At 34.4% G+C, this 17,911-nt stretch overlaps 1 protein-coding gene across 1 annotated transcript in view; it reads right to left on the bottom strand.

Annotated features, from left to right (window-relative positions):
* The window catches only part of IGF1R (insulin like growth factor 1 receptor), a 363,516-nt gene that overhangs the window by 66,028 nt on the left and 279,577 nt on the right, over window positions 1-17,911 (bottom strand). Inside the window, exon 3 of the mRNA XM_031955519.1 lies at window positions 4,182-4,494. Within this exon, the coding sequence (XP_031811379.1) occupies window positions 4,182-4,494 (313 nt within the window). The remainder of the gene's footprint in view (window positions 1-4,181; window positions 4,495-17,911) is intronic.

The following is a 17,911-nucleotide window of genomic DNA, read 5'->3' as shown; positions in this document are numbered from 1 at the left end:
GAAACTGTGGTCAACTAGACAACATAAAAATCATCAAATACCATGTAGATTTGAATGACTCTAATTAGTACTACTGCCTTCTTTTGTGGTTAATATATTCTAGCAAACAAGGATTTCGCTCAGTGTAATTTTACTGCTGACCTTCCTTTGAACACACTACCTTCCATACTTAAAGCAAACTCTCCTAACTCTAGCTACTTAAAGTATCTATTTTTTTCCTTCAAAGTCCATCTGCCTCCATGAAACCTGTAAATTTTTCCTTTTATCAGTATAAATTATGTTCTCCCTACTCCACTTTCCCCAAGCCTTCTTTTGGACTTCATTTTTGCATGGACCATATTTCCTTGAACTCAGTTATTTGTACATATGTTGCTTTCCTCCACTATAAATTCACAATATCCAAATCATAGTTATGTGAAATAATTGCTCTCATTTTGTTGCTTATAATCTTAGCACCTAGGATAATGGACTTATAAACAGAAGTTATGAAAATGTGGAATTGAATAGGAACATTACTTCTAATAAATGAGGGGGCAAAATTAAGACTGAAAATTAGACCCAGATAAACCTCTGACTTCTATGGTTGATATTGAGATATAAAAGAAAAGAGCCTATTTCCAGATAAAATAAAGTCTATACTATTAAGGCTTATGTATATTATAGAATAACAAATAGAAAACTTTTATATTAATGCTTTTAAATTATTCCTGAACTATCCTAATTAAATGACAGGTAAGCAACAGTATAAATTAAAACTCTTTTCATGAACTAAACTTTTGCTAGAATCTTATTACATAATGTTCACTTAGGTGGCACCATGGATGAAATGCTAAATTTGGAGTCTGGAAGTTGTGAGTTCTAATCCTACCTTAGATACTTGTTAACTGCATGTTCTAGTTAAGTCAATTAAAGTGTGTCAGCTTCTCTATCAGAAAAAATGAGCATATTAATATCATCTACTTATCAGGGTTTTTGTGAGTATTAAATATGTTAAATATATGTAAAGGTTTTTTTTGCAAATCCCAAAAAAGGATATATAAATGTTGTCTATCATCATTGCTATTAATTATAATAATATTACCACTATATTAATTTTAATAATTAAAGCAAAGGCATGGGTATAGGTTATAAATAGCATATCTATTTAATGATATTTTTTAGAATTCAACATTTTTCTTTAATTTTTCTATATAACTTATGTGTACAATTCTTTTCATATTGCCTCCCCAATTAGGATGTTAACTTCATGAGGTCAGGGACAAGTTTTTGCCTTTTCTTGTATCCCCAGTGACCAACACACAGTTAGTGCTTAATAAATGCCTGATGGTTTTCTAGATGAGCTAGGATAATGCAGGATTGAGCTATCCAGATAGTCATGAAAATGTAGGCACTACACTAATAAGAGATTACAAATATTCTTGCCAAATGATTAATAAAAAGTGTAAAACCACAAGGAGACGTCAGGGAAAGAGAAAATGAGGTTCTTCCTGTAAGTAAACTCTTCCTTCTTCTTTTTTGTCAATCAATTAATCAGTCTATCAGCAAGCATTAAGTGTCTCTTCCAAGTTAGACATTGTATTAGATGTTGGGACTATAAAGACAAAAGCAAAAGTTGGAGACAAAACACCCCCCATATATACACACAGATAAAAACCGATTTGAGATAAAAAGGGGGAGGGAAGAGGAGAGGAATGAGACTTCTTCTTAGAATCAGGATTCTAAGGGTCACAGTTTATTCCAGTTAAAGAGAACAGTCAATATAATCACCAAATATTTAAGTCCTTCTCATATACTAGACACTGGGGATACAAACACCAAAGCAAAAACAGTCCCTACCTTCAAGGAGTTTATGTTCCAAAGGGAAAGATAATAAACATATATGTAGGTTTCTCAAGATATATAAAAAGCAGGAATATGATAATCTTAGAAACAAAGACATTAGCAGCCAGGAGGTCCAGGAAAGGTTTTCTTTTTTTTTTTTTTTTAATTTCAGCTGAAGTTTAAAGGAAGCCAGAGAATTTTAAGAGGCAAAGGTAAGAAAAGAATGTATTCCATCTATAAGGTTGGGGGTGAGATGGTAGGGAGCTAGCACAAAAGTATAGAGAAGGCGATAGAGCACACTATGTCCAAAATAGTACATAGCCTACAATGGTTGGCAAGCAGTGTGAATAGAGGGGATTGATGTGTATATATTAAAGCAGGAAATATAGGGTAAATCCAGGTTGTAAAGGATTTTAAATGTCATGCAGAGAAGTGTATTTTGATCCTAAAGAGCTACAGGAGCTTTCTGAATAAGGAAGTGACATGGTCAAACCTGTAGTTTAGGAAAAGCACTATAGCAGCTGTGAACAAAATGAAAAGGAGGAAGATTTGAAAAAAGGCCTTCAATATACCCGATAAGAGCTGATAAGGACTTGAACTAGGTCTGAACTGAGAGAAAGGTACAGATTCAAGATAGGTGATAGATATAGTAAGGCCAAGATTTGCAAGTAATTCTGAGTAAAAGGAATTGAACTTGACAAAAAGCATTGGGGAGAGTGTGAAGAGAGACAAATTTGAGATGGCCACAGGACATTCAATCTGAAATGTCCAGTAGGCAGTGGGCAATGTGGAATTAGAGTTGTGGATCAGAGCTGGATACACAGATCTAAGAGTCATCTCCATAGAGATGATAATTAACACCCTTCTCCATTCCCACCCCCAGAGCTAATGGAGTGTGGAGAGAAAGGAGTCCCAGACATAGCTTATACCTACATATACCTACATATACCTACATATACCTACAATTAGAAGGCACAATATAAAAGATAATCCAGCAAAGGCAATTGAAAAGGTACAGTAAGACAAGTAGGAGGGGGAAAAGAGAGCAAAAACCCAGAGGAAGAAAGTATACCTTTTAGATATATAATTATTATATATTTTGTATTTATACTCATATGGCACATGAAAAACTTTTTTCTATATATAGGTATAACTTAATACTTACCATATTTTGGTTTTTACTAGTGTATAGCTGCTGTGCTTTTGCTTTTAAAGAAGTATTTTTGGATATATTTCTGATTTATTTGATGCCATGTCCCTAGTTAAGAATGTAATTCTCAATTAAAACACTGTTTCTATAGAAAGTACAATCTTCTTTACAATGATCTACTTTATGGTTTAGTTTTCAGGAGACTGTAATTCCTGGAAATGCCTTTATTTAATTATATTAAAAATAAACCTAAAAAACCTCTACTGGCATTCTCTCATTGTATTATTCCAATGAATACAATGAATTACCTGGGTCAGAATGCTAAAAGAATCATTCTTCCACAACTAATTATAAAATTAAATAGAACTATTCTGTCTAGTTTAACAAAATAGTCATTTGCTTAAGATAAAATACTGCTCAGAGCACAGAAACACAGTAAAAACATGAGAAACAAGTCCAAATCACAGAAACTACAAGTTTTTATGTTGAAACATTTTTATATTAAAAGTAATCCTACTAAATATCACTGTAGCACTCTGTGTGCTACATGCAAATCTCTGTTGCTCATGGTCAGAGGTAAAGCCTGTTTGTAGGCAATGGGAAAATGGAACAAGCAGCGTCCCTTCAAATTCAAACCTGATAGCCAGCACTTAGCACATTAAGTATTTTTAAATTCTTCTCCTAGCCCCAAATCTGATTTTGAAGACTTCAATACTGTGTCTCAGCTTCCAATTCACCCGAAGCATGTGGTGCCTGCTCATCATCCAGCATCCATCCTCCACTGCACTTTTTCATTCTAAAACATCCCTCCATTATGTAGGCCACCTTCTTCCATTGGTGAATTCCTCCCATTTCCAGAAAGGATTTAAGCCAATCAACTGTCATCATTCTCTTGGCTCTCCTTCCTCATCACCCTACACTTCGGCTCTTTTGCATATCTTGTCTTCCTTCAGTAGAATGTAAGCTCCTTGAGGGCAAGGATTCTTTTATTTTTATCTATATTTGTAACCCCCAGTGCTTAGCACAGTACCTGGCACACAGTAAGTACTTAATAAATGCTTGTTAATTTGATTTGAAGAAATTTTTAATCCTCTCTCCCAAGGAATATAGAAATAAAGAGAACATTAAAAAAGTCTTTGGTTCACAAGTGAAAACTTAAGGACTTTTAATCGCCAGCTGGCACACCTTGTTTTTACAAGCTATGACTTACCTTTGGCTCCCATTCCGTATGAACCCAGAGGGACACTCCTGCATGCACTCATCATTGTGGATCACAAACTTTTCATATTCATTGGCTTCAGCGCTGTGGACACTGGCACAGAAATCTTTGTCAACGCAACGCCAACCCTCAAACTTGTAAGTGTTGGGAGGACAGGTGGGCACACAAGTGCCCCCATAGTAGTAATGGCGACAAGCCACACAGGCTGTGTCGTTGTCTGGTGCACTACAGCTTCCTAAGCACTCTGGGTGACAGCACTGATTCTGGTCTGTGCAGGCTCGTTTTCCACATGAGCTAGGACACACTGAAAAGAGAAGAAGAGCATGATTAATTTCCTTCAAGATTTTTTAAAGAGCAACACATAAAGACTGTAAACTTCAAGGGATTTGTGGGTGAGGTAATAAAACTTTCGGACAAAAAGTCCGCTATCAGAGCAAGTGGATCATCTGGCTTTCATTTCCCCTAAATTTTAAATATTAAACATAGCAATATAGTAAATATTAAATATGGTAATTTCCCTCCATAATAAGAAATAAATGGAAAGAAGCAAAGACACAATCACTAAAAAAAAATCCTTAAAAATTCATGAACAAGAACAAGGTAAAATATCCTCTCAAAAGCTTGATATGGTACATTTAAATGTACTGAAATTAATAGTTTTTCTTCAGAAAAGTAAGATTCTACTATCCTATATGTTAATAAAATCTCCTGAATCAACTCTTTTAGGAGACTAGTAATTTTCATATAGTGCTGCTATACATAAAAAAGTTTTATTATCAATAAGAAAGGGGCTATTGGGAGGGGGTCAGTTAGTTGGTACAGCGAATAGAGCACCAGCCCTGAAGTCAGGAGAACTTAAATTCAAATCTGGCCTTAGACACTTAACACTTCCTAGCTGTGTGACTCTGGACAAGTCACTTAACCCCAACTGCCTCAGCAAAAAAATAAAATAAAATAAAAATAAAGAAATGGGCAATTCCTATATCCCATCAATTACTGTATATTTACCTAATCACTGAGGATTTACTTAAAGTAGAAATTCTGTTAGTGTTGAGAAAGGTGGGTCTTTTATGTGCATGTTAGATGAAAACAAAACCTTCAGTAAAGAAAAATTCACAAATGATCTTACACAAAACATGATTTGGTATTTAGTTAAAATGCAATGTTATAAATAAGGCTTTACAGCATGTTTGCCTGCTAGCAGGATACAGGCTGCAAATAGCCGCAAAGTTAGACAGATAATACTATCTGGCTTTTATTATACATTTCCTAAATTTTATTGAGTAGAAATTCAGAAAGCAGCTAGGCACTCAGCAGTTAGAGTGCTGGGTCTAGAGTCAAGAAGACTCATCTTAGAAAGATTCAACTTAGACATCTGGCCTCAGACATTTACTACTTGTGTGATCCTGGGCAAGTCACTTAACCCTGCTAGCCTCAGTTTCCTTATTTATAAAATGAGCTAGAGAAGGCAGTGGTAAGCTACTCTAGTATTTGGCCAAAAACCTCCAAATTGGGTCAGAAAACATTGGATACAACTAAAATATGATTGAGCAACAACAGAAAGACAGTACAAATTTATTTCAATGCAAGAATTCAAAGAGATATATAGGGTATCTCAAAAAGTCTTAGTGAAGTTTTAAGCCTTAATAGTCTAAAATTATTAAGATTTATTACCTTAAAACTGCACCAAGATTTTGGGGACATCCTGGATACATTTATTCTTTACCTGTGCTGTGACTGTAAAGTCATGTGAGATTTTATTTACTTGCTTATTATTTACAAAAAGATAGCATGGTATAATGAATAAAGAGGCAACATAGTGTCTAGAGACAGCCTTGGAGTTGGAAAGACCAGGATTCAATTCCAGTTTTTGCCATGATCTTAAGCAAGTCACTTAATTTCTGTGTCCCATGCAACTATTAAACTATACATTGAAAAACGGATGCCACATGTTTTAGAGTATTTGGAGTTTACTTAATAAGAGCTCCTTATACCAAATGATACTCCGAGTTTGGTGGAAAAATAAAAACTTATTTACAGATATCCCAGGACTTACACATAGCTATAGTAAAGTTTTTCCCTCCAAAGTTGTCACCTTTTGGAAACCAGACATACTTAGCAATGATGTTGTTGTTGTTTAAATCTTTTACAGGACTTCTTCCAAACATCCAGATCTTTCTTTTAAATAAATGCCTTAGTTACAGACTGTGGTCCTTTGAGAATGAATTTCCCCCCCAAATCCTTCACAACTAAGTCCACTGAAAAAGTGGGGACCACACAAAGTGATTTTAAGGTCAAAAACAGGATGTGAGTATAAATGAGCAAAATTACATTTCTTGATGGTTGAGATTATTATGTTTTTTGGCCCAATCTTTACTCTTACTATCTAATAGGGAGGTTACAAATACATGTGATACAATGAAAAATATGAAAAGGGAAAAGGAGACATTCAGAATGTTCAAATAAAATGCAAAAACTCTAAGGAGGAAAAAAAATCACTTTTGGAGAAGGAGGGAGACAGAAGGGAAAGAGGTTAAAGACTGGAAAAAGTGATGATTAAACTAATCTAGGTCTTGTGAAGCAAGAAAATAGTTTTAAAAGGCAGGGATATGAAGGGGTTTTGTTCCAAGTATGGAGGATGGGTTTCATAAATGCACAAAGGCAGAGAAGAGCAGACTGAACTCTAGGAACATCTAGTAGTCCAGTATGGCTGGAATATGAATGGCACAATAGGCAAAATAGGGCTGGAAAGATATATTGGAAGGCCTTGAATATTTAGAATCAAAGATGACAGAGTCAAAGATGAGTTTATAAACTTAAGTAACTAGGAAGATGGTGGTACCAACAACAAGGAATTGAAAGTTAACAGAGAAGTAGATATTGGAAGGGAAAAAATGATGGGTTTATTTGTGCTTAACAGGCTTCTGGGATACCCAGGTAGAGCTGCCCAGATGCCCAGATAGAAATTAAATAAGAAACATTAATGTTCAACAAAATAACATGAACTAGTCTTATGTAATTCAAGATAAATAAAAAGAAAATTTGGACTTTTGCATCTGCTTTACTATTAAGTTTTATTTAAACATAGAAAATTCATAAGATTTGTAAGAGAGAAAAAAAGTTTGTGTGTTCTTTGACTCAGATTATTTTGAAGAGTAACTATATACGTATAGTTTAGAAAAAATTGCATATAATGAAACCACTGATAAATCCCAGACCAAAGTAGTGGTAGTGAGTGTCAATACAATTAGCGTGAGGTAGTTCAATGGCAGCTTCTCATACAGGAATTTTAATAAGTCCTAACTCTGGTCATTAAGGAGCATGGTGCTTTCTAGAGATAGGCAAAATGGTTTCATCTTTAGAAAAATAATTCTTCTAAAAAAGAACCTCAGGATGAGGGGATTTATTAAACAAGATGATAAGATCTGTATATAGTGGACTATTTTAAAAAAGGGTTGGAGAGGGGAACTGAAGGGAAGAAAATCATCTCTATTAGAAGAAAATTACTAAACAGTAGACTGCTGCAGAAGTAGGAAATGATCATTATGTGTTTCTAAGGCTATAGTTTGCATAAGAATCCAAAATGAGGGCATCCAGCAGCATGAAAGAAGGAAATCAAAAATGAAACCAAGTCCTGAGGATAACCCCAATAGACAAGGGTAAATCATATGTCTCATCTTATCATTAATAGATGTTATTATTACTCAATGTATTAAGAGGTTTTTTTTTTTTTTGAGGGGGAGCTTAAGGTCAGCATATTATACCAAGAGAGTGTCCCTTTTTTGGGAAGTCAAAACTTAAAATTTAACAGATACATTTGAAGTTCTCGTACTCTATTGCGGGGGAAAAAAAGGATGGTCTCAGATTTTTACCAGCTGTGTAATCTTGGGGAAGTCATTTAATCTATGTCTGCCTCAATTTCCTCATCTATAAAATGGAAATAATAATAGAATCCCTACTTTATAGTGTTATGAGACTCAAATGAGATTATTTATTAGATATTATCATACAAATAGAAAGAATAATAAAATTAAACAGTATTTTAAAAGAACAATCTTACCCTAAGAAGAATTCAGAAATGTCACCTCCCTTTGTTAACTACAATGGTAGGAACTATGAATAAGGAATAGTTCACATACTATCAGATAGTTGGTTTTGTTAAAGTCACTTTAAGTTTTTATTAATATCTATTAAAAGCAGAGGTTTTCCTGATAGAAGGATATATTTATTCAAAAGTAAACATGGTATAAAAACAAAAACCATCTATAAAGTAAATAAAAACAACATCGCAAAATATTAATATATAAACTATATAAGTAAATGTGTGGGAAACATAAATTTTGTCTGTAAGATCATTATTCATGCAACAAAATTCTGTTTGTTTTTCTTAGTCCTGATCCTCCTTGACCTTTCTGTGGCATTTCAAACTGTTGATTACTTATTATTCTTGAGAGTTTTGCCTTCCCCATTTTCTATGACAAAATTTCCTTGTGGCTTTCTTCTACCTGTCTGACAGTTCCTTCTCAGGCTACTTTAATAGTTATTGAAAAGTATAGTTCTACCTTCCAAATCTGAATCATACAGGTAGAAGCAGAATATGTAACAATTTTGATCATATTCCAGGATTTCTATGCTAGGGAAAAGACGTGGGGACATAAGATATACTGAGGAAAATTCAGTCATTTTATTGACAAACAGCAACTTCCCCAGTTTTAAGGTGAAAAGCAGTGACCTTGAAGGAACACTTGGCCTGGCTATAGAGGGTAGAGAGAGTTTCTATAGAACACTACTATATGTTTTTAAAGGTAGGAACTATGGAAAGCATGTTCTCATACACTATAGAATGGACATCAAGATTAAAGAAATTCCTAAAGTCTCATTCAGCAAATCTTGTTACAACTTTAAAATCAAAAGGTTAGTATCTGTTTCAGTATGTTGCCTCTCAGAATTTATATTCTGTTATTTTTCAAGATACATAAATGGATCTGTTATTTCACTGACATGTATATTCCCTTCAACAATGTGGAACAAACTCATTCATATCTGGCCATTCTATGTAACTTCATTCCTGCCCAGGTTCCGCTCCTGATTTTAGACTTTTTCTACCAGGTGGTCCGCTCTACCTGACTACATTCTCTTGGACAGCAACTTTTAAGTTTCCTAATAAAAGTCTTCTTCCATTAGTATGTAAGCTCTTTAAGGATGGGGTGGTATTTGTGTATTTCCAGAGTTTAACTCAGAGCTTAAAAGCACTTAATAAATATTTATTGCTTTGACTTACAGACTTTCAACTCTAGATCAGAAGTTTGCCTCAGGATATGAATCAAAGGGTCAACTGACCTTTCTAATTTTCCCTTGATATCCATCAAATATCAATTAGACAAACATTTCAGATGCCCTTTATGCTAATTAACAGGCCCTCATTGTTATGTGTTAAGCATTGCTCATACCCTATATGAATTTTGTGACAATGATGGTCTTTTAAGCATGGTCAAGAAAACAACTTCCCTGCTCTTTAAGAAAGGTCAAGGTCTCACAGGTGTGGAGAACTGAATATAACATCAGATTGTTTTTGGATGTGTTGATTGATTTTGATGATTTAAAAAAATTGGTTATGGTGTTTAAAGTCATACAATCACAGAACAACATTGATAAATTACTGATAATACAAATATGGGCCTTTTCTTAAGAATAATTTGGGGTTATTTAAAAAAAGCCTTTCAACTTTTTGAAAGACATCAACCCATGCTTTCCCATTTAAGTCTAGGCCCAACCCATCTATTTATATCACATGTCCAAAATATGAATCCTAACAAAGGTCAATATATAACTCATCTTACTGCATGTCATGATTTACACAACAGGAATTTTTTTTTATCTATTTAGTTTTCTCTTTGTGGATAGTAGACTAAACTCTTTTAAATTATTATGGATTTTTTCCAAGAGAATCTGGAATGTTTCAGTACTTGATTCAACCAGCAAGATGTCTTGTTAAAGCAAAAAAAAAAAAAATCTTAATTACTACAAAGCTAGAAGCAAGAATAAAAATGAGAAAATGATGTGTAGGTAAGAAAATTTAATTCTAAGAAAATTTCATTCTCATCTAAACTAGCTATTTATTCTTGATTTTAAAAAATAGAACATAATGGAAGAAAGAATATAGACTGTAAGATTTTTTTCATACAAATGTCTGACCAGGGCAAATCAAGTTGTTATAATGAAATGATTAAAAGAAACTATAAAGTTTCTTGGTCAGCAAATATCTAATTTATTTGCCAAGAAGAAATGTATGGCAGCCAAGGACAACAACTGCTTAAAATACAAACTTATTTGTAAAATCTTGTGGAAGCTCTTGCTTCCTATCTTTATAACTTGTTACTTGGTGGTTCTCCCTTAAGCAATAAAAATTGCTCACACATAGCAGCAAGAATATATGCTTGTTTATGTGAAACTAAGACTGTATCAGTTCCTTAACTACTGCCTTCTTTTCAGCAAAGTTTACCAAATAGTGATCCTGGGATGCATGCCCCTAACTTTAGTGGTTACCCTCTGAACTCAGAATCACTGAGTGAACTGGATGCTTGTTCAGTGGGTACTTCCTGCAGCTACAGCAGGAGGTAATGACTAAATGAGTCAGAAATACCTAGTTCATCAGAAAATGTGAACTTTGGGGGCAGCTGGGAGGTATAGATAGAGCACCAGTCCTGAAGTCAGGAAGACCTCAGTTCAAATCTGGTCTCAGACATTTAACTCTTCCTAGTTGTGTGACCCTGGGCAAGTCACTTAACCCTGATTGCCTCAGCAAAAAGGGAAAAAAAAGTGAACTTTGAGTTCTTCAGAAAAGACAGAGCTTAGGTAGCTTCCTTTCTTTTCTTTTTCATATAGACTTTTAGCCCTATCACCCCCAAATCACTTTTTTTTTAAAGGCTGTCCTTCAAATGAAAGAGAGAAATGAAGAAAAAATTGTTATACAAGAAAAAAGTAGTTCAAACTATCTGATTAACCAGCAGCTCCATGGAGTATTTCAGATTTTAAGTATCAATTTCTAAGGACAATAAAAGATCTGATCCACATTTAAATACCTATGAACATGTATATTTGTCATTTGTAAAAACTTTAAACATGATTTTGAAGTAAAAGAAACAAGTAGCTGTCCCCCGGAAGATCATGATAAGCATTTATTCCCTCATAAAACAGAAAGAAGTAATGTAGGGTAATATCAGTTTAAAGAAAATTTGGTGAAAGACCCAACTAAACTAAGACATTTTAAGGATGAAACTGCAAAGGGTGATAACAAACAGAAGAAAAATGGAAAAGATCTGCAGAGAATTTCAGAGATGACCTTCCAAAATGAACACATTTTGTAAAATATTTTTTAAAAATCTTTTTTTAAGTTGTAAATATAAATGGCATCAGATAGCTAAAAATACTGAAATCAGTATGAGAGCTCCCTTTCTTCTCCCTGATCCCAAATGGAATGGAGAGGGAAAAAAAAGGAAGAGCATCACTCTCAGTTCTGGAAAGTTGCCTCATAGTATTCCTGACCACTTTCCTCAGCACATGACTATTCAGGAATAGAGAGCTGCTGTTTTTTTACATACATACATACACACATATACATACACACAAATTTATGTATGTGTATACACACATATGTATGTGTAAACACACATCTCAACAGGTAAAAATTTTTTAAAAGTATACACTTTTATCATCAGGATACCATGACTTCAGAGCTAGAGTTGTAACAATCAGGTGAATAAACATCCAGCCACATGGAGCAATAATACAGCCAGCAGAAGAGGAACATTTCTGGCAAACCTATGAGTCAACCTCTGCCAGCAATGGCAATATGCCAGTCAAACTTGGGCAAGCTAGAGGTTTCAAAGCGTGGGATAACTATTTTTTAAGGATGTTCTTGTCCTTATATAATATTATTCAATCCTTCCTTTCTTTTCTTTTTCATACAGACTTTTAGCCCTATCACCCCAAATCATTTTTTTTAAAGGCCATCCTTCAAATGAATGAGAGAAATGAAGAAAAAATTGTTACATACAAGAAAAAAGTAGTTCAAACTATCTGATTACTATGGCATTGTCTAAATAAATCAGTGAAGAAGGAAAAGCAGACTGATACAGCTAACTCACTATACATAATACAAATAAAATAAAACTACTAAAATTACTTGAAAAATTTTTAACTGGAGCAGAAGCCTTTCTAAAGAGAACTGTTATTTCACTGATTTGCCAGAGGAAAAGCTAAAGGGAAATCCCACAAAGACCTTATCCAGAAATCCCACTTCCAGTAATTCAGTCACAGCTGAAAACAACTTCCAATTAAGCTTGTAAATAGATAGATGTGTTCATTATATTGAAACAGTTATTCATTCCAAAACCACCATTGCTCTATGTGCCTTACCAAAATCTAAGGCAACAACATATCTTACCCACATCCCTTACCAATTCGTCCTTAATTTTCATCAAAACAAAACAATAACAACAGATTTCCAATATCCATTCTAATAGACAAAAAGTAGATAAATCTTAGAAGTCCAAAGGGAAGAGAAGCACAGAGATTAGGTTACCAAAATTCTGGCTTCCCTCTTTTTGGATAGATAATTCAAGTAAGTTTTTTTAAGCAAAATGTATTTTAATATATGTGGCAATTAGAAATCTGAGATAGTAGTAGACTGTCATATATACAGGATGAGCTGGTAAGAAATAATATCAAACAAGCAATTAATAAGTGCTTATTAAATGTCTATAATATGCCAGTCATTATGCAAGATACTGGTAATACAAAGCTAAAAATGAAATATAATTCCTAACTTCAAGAAGCTTGCATTCATCTGGGGGACACAAGACATACAGCTATAGAAAGAGTTACAAAATAAATCTAAGGCAATTTGTATAAAGAGTCTATAGCAGCTGGGTTTGGGCGGAGATCCAGAAAGGGCTTGAAACATCTGAATGTCATGTGAGTTACAAGACTTTAACACAAAGTTGGATTTAAAAGTTTCCTCTTACATTTCTTGCTCCAAACTACCCTTTTGTATTTAGCAATTTGTAACTGTACAGCCATTAAAAGGGAATTGCAGAAGTAAGAGCTGAAACAACAGCAGGCCAAGGAGAGGTTTCTGGCCCAGACTTATTTAATCAAAGAACACCTTTATCAGTTATCTAGTCAGCCAGAGTCAAAGAACTACACTGCTTCTTAATTTTTTAAATTCTTTGCACATATATATTTACCTTCTCCCTCCACCCCTGACAACTTAAGGCAACTTCTAGTTACAAATCATGTCAAAAGGTATGCAATCCACATAGAGGCTGCAAAAGAAGGTTTTGGTTACTAGTAGGTAGATGTCAACCAGGCTACAGGAAATCTATCTCCCCTAATTTGTCTCTTCTCTAATCCAATTCTTCGTCCAAAAATGTATTGAAGATTTATTATGTATAATCCTATGATCTAAGCCTGATGGTAATATGAAAATAAGACAAAGTCCTTGCCATAAAGAAGCTATAATCTACTAGTTCTGAATAATATGAGAAAGGAAAAAAGAGAGAGATAGCAGAAAGAAGGGAAGGAGGGAAGATTTATTTAGCAGTTATTATGTGCCAGACACAGTTCTAAGTGCATTATAAATATTACCTCATATGAATGACCTTCACAACAATTCTGGCAGGTAGGTGCTATTATTATCCCCATTTTACAGATGAGGAAACTGAGGCAGAAAGGGGTTGACTTCTTTAAGGTCACATAACTAATATCTGAGGCTGCATGTGAACTGAGGTTTTCCTGATTCCAGGTCAAGCACTTTATACACTGTAGCTCTTAGCTGCCTCCAGATAGCTATATCTATTAAATATACATATATAAATGTTATTATACATTATCCAATTTATATATGTATGTATTGTGTATAATATATCTATCTGTGTGTATGATTTTACATACACATAAACTGGAAATACATGGGAAAATTATGAAATGCTAGAGGTCAAAGGAAAAATCTTTTCTGGCTTAAGACTTCAGGATGCATACATGAAAAAGATGGCATTTGAATTGTTGATCATGATTTCAACTGTTAGATAAGAGGAAGATATTAAAAAAGAAGCAAGATGGGATGAAATAGAACAAAAATGTCTAATTTATTTGGAGTCCAGAGCACATGAAAAGAAGTATGATTGACATACTATTCATCATTCTTCTAAGTCCTCAGGATACCTTCAGACTTGTAAGGTTACATATCCAATGCTAAATATGATGTTTCACTGTGTAAAACTATTCCCTAACTTTGACCTGTACACTCTAGGTAATGAAAACCATATATTTGATGGACTTTGAACTGGGGGAAATATAAGAACCCAGTGGTCTTTTCTCCAAGATCTACTGTTTACTTCCATCCTGTACATGTATAATTTTTGAAAATCTAAATGAAATGTTTTAGATTAATTTATCTTGGTTAAGTTTGATCATGATAGCTACATCCTACCTTATACTCTTATAGCCTGCCTTTGTTCTCTGTGTAAAGGTAGAGAAGATATCAGACTTCCCAATTTTAAAAGAGGAGTGCATTCTATATGTTTAGGAAGATTTCAAAGACAAAAGTCTACTGCTATGAGTCAATAAATTTGAAAGACGTTGGTATGCTGATCCTCCTGACCAGTGTACTATGTAGTTCTGTACCACAAGACCACATTAAGCCTCATAGCTAGTATGGGTATCAGGCTTCCAACCTGCATTAAGAAGATGACGTATGCTTAGGAAGCCTCTTTTATTTCATTACACAAGCTAAAGTACTCAAGAACATTTTTACAGCACAAGTCTACAAGGCTGATTCATCACTAGGATTATTGGTGACACGCAGTCATTGCTAAATTCTAGCTATGAAAAAGAAACTCATCTCCAATGTGGCACAGTCCATTTCTAAGGATCAAACAAAACTACATAAAAATTATTAAGTTGTCAGTAAACCAGACCAATACGGGGTAGTGCTGTTCACTTTCCCGAAAAACATGTTACACCCAATGACCACCTAGGTACAAACAAGCCTTATTAATGAAAGGAGGCAACCTGACTTTTATTCCTTTTGAAAATAGTTTATATGGCTCAGGAAGATCCAAAATTGGTTTTGTTAAAGTTGGCATTTGAATGAAAGGAAAGAAACTAGTGCATTCTGGGCCTTTCTTATGGCATAAGTTTAGCAGCAGGGGTCCTCAAACTACGGCCCACGGGCCAGATACAGCAGCTGAGGATGTTTATCCCCCTCTCCTAGGGCAATGAAGTTTCTTTATTTAAAGGCCCACAAAACAAAGTTTTTGTTTTTACTATAGTCTGGCACTCCAACAGTCTGAGGGACAGTCAACTGGCCCCTTATTTAAAAAGTTTGAGGACCCCCTAAACTTTAGCATATAAACAAATATTATTGAGGAACTCAATGGCCCAACAAATTTCAAGTAGTTTCTAGGTCTATATAAAAGATATACAGATTCAAAATCACATTTCCTATTTGCTGTTGCATGATTCTAGAAACATTGCATTCACAAATTCAGAGACATTTTCTTCTAAAGGAAGGAAAACAGAAAGAAGGAAGCAGAAATTTGGTACAAGTTTGGAAAGAAAGGGGGAAAAGATCCAAGGGAAAAAGGGAATAAAAACCTACTTACAACATGCCATTGCTTCCACCAAAAATTTCTGAAACTATAAACAAAAATTAAATAACACAGAACCACCCCTAGAAAGGCTCAACTCCCAAAATTAAAGAATATGAAGAGAAATGAACCTGGAGCATGGATCCTCAGGCACATGCTAAAAATGAGTGATCAATTCTAACACATTTTCTCTTTCCTCTTAAAAATTCTGTCTTTCAAGTGTTGAATTTGGTCTAAAAACAAACAAAAGACAGGAGACTCCTTCTTTCCATTGTAGTACAGAGGTAACATTGAAACATAAGCTGGCCAAGAACAAACTCTGATGAATCTGAGGAGGCTGGAAAGCTTATGAGAGCGGGCTGTTAGGAGGACCATTGTCTCTTCATCCAAGGACCAGGGTAAATTTGGAGACAAAGGGCCAGAAGTTTGGGAAAAGTCATGAATCTCCCAAGACATGGAAGGGTTATGATAAGCAATGATTTTCTATGGTAAATCCCAGATTTATAAATTATCAAAGAAACGGACATTATATAAATTAGTTTTATCTCTGTTCTGTCACATTCAATTTTTTGTGACCCCGTTTTTTAAGCATTTTCTTGGCAAAGATACTGGAGTGGTTTGCCATTTCCTTCTATAGCTTATTTTACAGATGAGGGAACTAAGGAAAACTGGGTTAAGTGACTTGCCAAAGGTCACACAGCTAATGTCTTTAGGTCAGATTTGAACTCATGAAGATAGGTCTTCTCAATTTTAAGCCATCTGCACTATCAAGCTGCCTATAAATCAGATGCTGATAAAATGATCCAGATAGACCATATATCAGAAATTACATTCCAGATATCACAAATAAAAAAAAATCACTCAATAGCCGTCAATTAACCTAAATCACAAGAGCTCTTGATTTGAGGAAAACATAACAGAATTTTAATCTGTTAAGAAGAGGACCTCAGCTTTGTAACATGGACTTACTTTTAGAACTAGAGTGCCAACTGTCCTGACAGGAAAATATACCAACAAACTTCATATCAAAGTCTGGTATACCAAATTAGTTTTTTTCTAAACTGCAGCATGGGATATCTTTGGATGGAAATATGGAAAAAAGTAAATATTAAGACAGTTAAGGAAGACTTCCCCAACCTTAAACTTCAGAGACAATATTTTAATGGAAAAGAACATTTTCCTTGGCAAAAATAAACTTAATATGATATGTAATTTATCTAACGTATTTTATGTATTAATTTTATCTAAACCATATTTTTAATGGAAAAGTAAGGATGGCTAAGATGAATCAATGGATAAACATCTATTATGCACCTGCTATGTGTCAGGTATTCGGCTCCACACAGAAAAAAAGTTTAAAATGAAAAAAGTCTATTTAATTTCCTAGCGGATGGGCAGCATAGAGTTGTTTACAAATATATATATATATATATATATATATATATATATATATATATATATATACATACACACATACATACATACATATATAAATCAGGAGCGGAGACACTAGAATTGAGCTTCTGCAGAATTTAGGAACAAGATGGAGGTGAGAGGAATGCACATTCCAGGTATGAGGAACAGAAAGAATGAACAACAGCAGGGAGAAGAGAGCCAGAACAGCTAGAATGTTCTTTGTGAAGAGGGAAAAAGGTCAGTTTGGATGAACAGGAGTGCATGATAGGGAATAAGGTAAAATATAGACTAGAAAGCAGAGTTTAATAAATGAAGTAGAAATGTGGCTTTTGCTAAATAGCTATTATCCATTTGTTTTTTCTCACCCTATCTGAGCTTCACTTCCAAAATGAAGGAGGTTGGACTAAAGGGCTATTAAGGTCTCTTCCAGTTCTATGATTCTAGGATCTCTCCTGTTTCACAGGGAAGTTGGCAAAGGTAGGAGTCTGCTGTGAGGTCATCAGAGGCGTAAAATGTTGTTTACCACCCAAGCAGAGAGGGAGAAAAGATGAGAAGAAAAGGCAAATGAAGAACCAGTGGTTTTATTTATCTGGCAATTATCTTCCTCAATTATGAGTAAGTTTATGCTCTGGTTTTGATTCTAAAGCATCTACT

This window comes from Sarcophilus harrisii, chromosome 2, assembly GCF_902635505.1.
Source record: "Sarcophilus harrisii chromosome 2, mSarHar1.11, whole genome shotgun sequence".
Classification (NCBI taxonomy): Eukaryota; Metazoa; Chordata; class Mammalia; order Dasyuromorphia; family Dasyuridae; genus Sarcophilus; species Sarcophilus harrisii.
This window is presented reverse-complemented; position numbering and strand designations above follow the sequence as displayed.